The sequence below is a fragment of the Chrysochloris asiatica genome, unplaced genomic scaffold (assembly GCF_000296735.1).
Source record: "Chrysochloris asiatica unplaced genomic scaffold, ChrAsi1.0 scaffold00209, whole genome shotgun sequence".
NCBI lineage: Eukaryota > Metazoa > Chordata > Mammalia > Afrosoricida > Chrysochloridae > Chrysochloris > Chrysochloris asiatica.
In genome coordinates, this window is record NW_006408727.1 from 2,453,645 (window position 1) to 2,458,670 (window position 5,026).

General features: G+C 37.5%; 1 protein-coding gene across 1 annotated transcript in view; it reads left to right on the plus strand.

Annotated features, from left to right (window-relative positions):
* The window catches only part of NFXL1 (nuclear transcription factor, X-box binding-like 1), an 82,776-nt gene extending 79,646 nt beyond the window's left edge, over positions 1-3,130 (plus strand). The window contains exon 22 of the mRNA XM_006872675.1: positions 2,957-3,130. Within this exon, the coding sequence (XP_006872737.1) occupies positions 2,957-3,130 (174 nt within the window). The remainder of the gene's footprint in view (positions 1-2,956) is intronic.
* Positions 3,131-5,026: the final 1,896 nt, after the last annotated feature.

The window sequence follows — 5,026 nt, forward strand, 5'->3', positions numbered from 1 at the left end:
CCCTCCCTGAGGCCAGAGTTTCCAGCCACTCTATTTGTCCACATTATTGTCTCTGGAGGGCATTGTTCATATCCTGGTGCAATATGGGGGCCCATTCAATGCAGGTGAGCTCCAAGGTCACAGTGTGGGTGGGCTGGGCTTGCAGCTGCTGGTGTAGTGCGTGTTGGTGGATGAAGTGAGAGCCATCCCCACACGGCCTTAGCTTCCTTAGAAGAACCAAGTAATTTAGCAGCAGCACAGGAGAACTCCGTGAACTTTTTGAAGCCTTCTCAAAGCAGTGATCAGCTATTCACTTGTCCCAGATGTCCTGAAACTTGGATGAGTCATTAAGATTTCATATATGTGCAAATATTTTGTATTTCCCAATTTCCTCACCAATTGCATCCATTCTTCAGCCTTAAGAATTTGAACTCCTTGTTTGGCTGGTGGGTGGAAAGTGGTGAAGGGAACAGCATTCAGTTCAAGGCATCTCTTAAAGCCTATAGTGGTGAAGGGAACAACATTCAGTTCAAGGCATCTCTTAAAGCCTATGTCCTCACTCATCTGAAAGTATTGGACTTCTATTTTATTGAGTTGCCGATTGTTCTTAAGTGCCATCATAGTGACCCTGTATAGGGCTTCCATGGAGCGGCTGGTAGGTTTGAACCACAAACCTTGCAAGATGTTTCAAGTCCATTTGGACTCATGGAAACCCTGTGTATTACAGAATGGAGCTGAGTTTCATATATTTTTCATGGCTGTGACCTTTTGGAAATAGATATCTAGGCCTTCTTTCCAAGGTGCCTCTGGGTGGGTTTGAACTGCCAACCATTTGGTTAGTAGTTGAGTACTTAACATTTGTGCCACCCAGCAACTCCTTAGTAGCCAGTATATTTGTTTTAATAATACATATTCTTTATTTCCCTGTTAGATTATTTAATGCTGGGTAGTCATCTGTTGTTATTACCTGTATTAAAAAATACATGATCAGTAATCTGTATTTACTCAAATACTATACTGATCATTTACTCGAAAGAGTAGCTTAATGCACTAATAGTGATGTGTGGTATTTGTCAGTATGAGATGCTTTACATATACCAACGATGATGGATCCTATCCTAAACTGCTTCCTTTATGAAAGAGGAAACTGAAATGGTTACATGACTTGAAGGGATGATATTAAGAAAAATTGATATAGTCAAGGTGACCTCTGATATTTTATGGTTCTCAAATTGACTTGACTGATAACCCCAAAATAAATTGCCAGAACTATTGTAGTAAACCATAGATTCTGTAAAATCCTAGGAGACTAAATTGTTAGGATTAGTTTAGGGTGTCTTCCCTTTCCCATTCTATAGACTATTATGTTGTTGTTATTAAGTGCCATTGAGTCGATTCCGACCCATAGCGACCCTGTATAGGGTTTCCAAGGAGCAGCTAGTGAGCTTGAACCACCAGCGCCACACCAGGACTCCATAGACTATTATAAATGGAGATTTTTAAATGTAGTTCCTGTTTACTGACCTTTTGTTGTTACTGCGTTAAATGTCATTGAGTTGGTTCTTTTAAACAATATATAAAACATAATTTGAAATATACTTTATGACTGTTGGTCATCATTAAACATCAGTTATTTTACTATTTTTAGTAGTTGTCAAGCTTGACTACTTTAAAAATATTTTGACCTTTTGCTGTATATCAAAAAACACTTGCATACATTGACATTTTGGCTAATAGATAAAGGCCAATTTTGTATTAAATACGATTTTTTCTTTAAGAGTAGTTTATGACAATAATGGATATTTTAACTGAAATTTACATTTCCTTCTACTAACTAAGCTTTTATGGATTGTTGTGTGGTAGTGGTTGTTGTTAAGTGCTGTTGAGTCATTTCTGAGGAGTGGCTGGTGGGTTTGAACTGCCAACCTTGTGGTTAGCAGTTCAGTGCTTTTCCTGCAGTACCACACATATATTTTAGTTAATACTTAAATGTTATACTATTATATTTTCCTGAAACTTAGAAAAATTTAATAAGCCATCACCACCACCGAACATAGAAAAGGATCCCTAACGATACAGTGGTTAGAACTATCTGCTGCTAACTGAATGTCAGCAGTTCAAATCCATTAGACAGCTCTGATATGGCAAGGAAAGATGTGGCAGTTTGCTTCCATGAAGATTTATAGCCTTGGAAAACCTATGGGAAAGTCTGAAAGCATCCATTTGAGCTGGAATCGACTTGATGACAATGAGTTTGGTTTTTAAACGATAGAATAAAAATCTGCATTTTTTAATGAATATAAACCAGTTACTCTTTTTCAGGGAGTCCTGGTGTAACTCTAGGGTAAAAGTGGGAACTGACTCCACGGCACGTCATAACAACACTCTTTTTCAGAAGCAGTTTTTAATCCTACTTTTGAAAATATTTATTTTGATTTACAACTTGAAGCATATTTTTCCCTGAAGAATTTTTCTTATGTTTTAAAACATTATTTTATAAGAGAAAAGTCCAGATCTGGCAGCTTTTTCCTCTGTACTCAATTTGAACTGTTTCCTCTAAGTAACTAATGTTTATTACTGTTATTAGTGATAAAGACTTATAGGTATCTGAGTAGGCATTTCTTATCACTTGATAAAAACTGCATTTTGTAGTACCCCAGTAAGTTAATGAAGCCGAAAACTGCTGTCTATGTTTTAAGGCAGCTTGATCTAATCGGATGTTTCTGTATTCCGAATCAAAGTCAGAGCTGCAGTCTGAAATGATCTCTTGTATTATTCTTCAGTTTCTGTTTCTTTGGGGCCTTCCTAAACTCTGAATTTCTTGTATACTGTCAGTTAATGTACTGAGGCTTTTTGTTTTTCTTTAAATCAAATTAATGTACTTACTATTAGAACATTATCTAAATTGCATTTTATTTAAATAAAAATCTCAAATTGATACAATAAATTTAATTAAAATGTTGCTGTTTTCATGTAGGCTGAGCTGGAAGCTTTTGAAAACAGATTGAAAGGTCGTCGAAAGAAGAGCAGGAAGAGAGATGAAGTGGCAGTTGAGCCATCGCTGTGGCAGAAATATAAATACTATCTCCTTCCAGCGTGTGGCGTTGCAGTTGTAGTGTTTGCATGGTATATTGCTCATGATGTGGATTAGAAAAGTTTTGATCTTTTGCTGTACCTCAGATTGGATTTAGCTAAATTGTTATATTTAGAATATTAGAAAGCGTATATTGTAGAACACGGCATAGTTCACATTCATCTCTGTTCTCTTCCAGCTGTTGTTAGACAGACAGAATGTTAAGCTTTATCTGAATTAGTATACTAGAAAGGGCACTATAGCAACGTTTAAAGCAAAAAGCATGACTTCAAAGAAAATGTTTATAAGGCTTAGTTTGGCAGAATGACATGGTAGTTGCTCACTGTGTTTCCTTGTGTGAACATAGTTGTTTTATTTAATATTTCAAGCAAACTCCCCTGTTTTTGTAAAATTAAGATGAAACTGAGCCATATATGCAGAAAAAGGAACATTTCTCAATGTTTTATGTACTTATTAAAGGAAGCTTTTCTTGATCATGTAACTTTGTACTCTTTTTAGAAAGTAACTCTCTAAAAGACCTTTTAAATTATAAAACAATTAGACTTCAGAAACTGGCTTATCAGTGAGGAATTTTTATCAGTTATTGGTATAAATTTTCATGTAACATTTTCCTGAGAGGAAAATACAATTGTTTTTAACAAATGTCAGACTAGATTCCTCACTCGTGGCTATTTCTTATGTAAGAAGCTTTTAACTAAAGTTGGCATGTTTTATACATCTTATGTCTTTTCAAATTAATAATAAAAAGAAATTCATATTTATGAGCAGTATGTGCTGAACACAGGTCTTAGGATCTTTGTGTACTTTTTATTTACCACCATCCTGTGGAGTCCTAGTGTGGCACTGTAACATAAGCACTGGACTGCTAGCCACAGGTCAGCGGTTTAAACCCACCAGACACTCCTCAGAAACCCTGTTCAGAGCGACTATGAGTTGGAACCAACATAATGGTACTTAACACTACCGCCACCAGACAACATGACTAGATTTTAGCTAGTCATAATTACTTCTTACAAAAACAAACTGATAAATACTAGTAAGCCAAATCTGTTTGAATTATAAACCATTTAAAATAGTTTTGCTGTTTAATTTTTGTATAATTATTATTTTTTAAAGGTTTTATTGTGAATTATCTGATAGTTTACATGGGAGAACATTAGCTTTACATTCATCCTGTCATATATTGTTTCATTGCCATGGTTACAGTCCCCTCCCCACATCATCAACCAACCAAAGGGTACACCCCACAAGCCTGTCCCCTGGTCATCAGCACCCAGCCCCTCTCCCTCTCTGGGTCTAAAGTCCCCAGCCGCTCAATCTCTCCACATCATCGTCTCTGCCTCCCATCTCTGGTGTCACTATTTCTCTGGGTAGGGTCCCACACACTGCTGTTCTCTATTGATGGTTGCAGGGACCTCCGTTCCTGGACTGCAAAGTCAATCACTTCCCTCCTTTTGCTACAAAACATCTACCTTTACATTTCCAACCCTCACAGTCAGTCCTGATAGTAAATTGTTCACTATTGTACCACATGAGTGCTATCCCCATCTCCTTTCATCAGTCCTGCCCAGACAGATTGGATACTACTCAGTGGAGATTCTACTTTCCTCCACGCCCTCTGGATCTAGGTTCCCTCTTGGAAGCCAGTCAATTCTTACCTTTGTAGGCACCCCCCTCCCCAATTTTGGGTAGCCAATGTCCAAGTTACCCATCCCTATCTACTCTGTGTATGGAGGGGATGAGAATGGTCCTCACTGTAAAGATTTGTTCCCCCTTTTGAGCTATTGCATCCATAGGTGTAGGTCAAGTTCATCAAATTGTATCAAATTACCCTTTTTTCCTTCTTCTAGTTGAGCTCTGATCATCCAGCCATTGAAGCCAGGTCAAGTGGGTATTATCTGCAAGTGTGGGTGTTCTTGTGCATATGCCCTCTCTTCTTATCAGCTGGACACT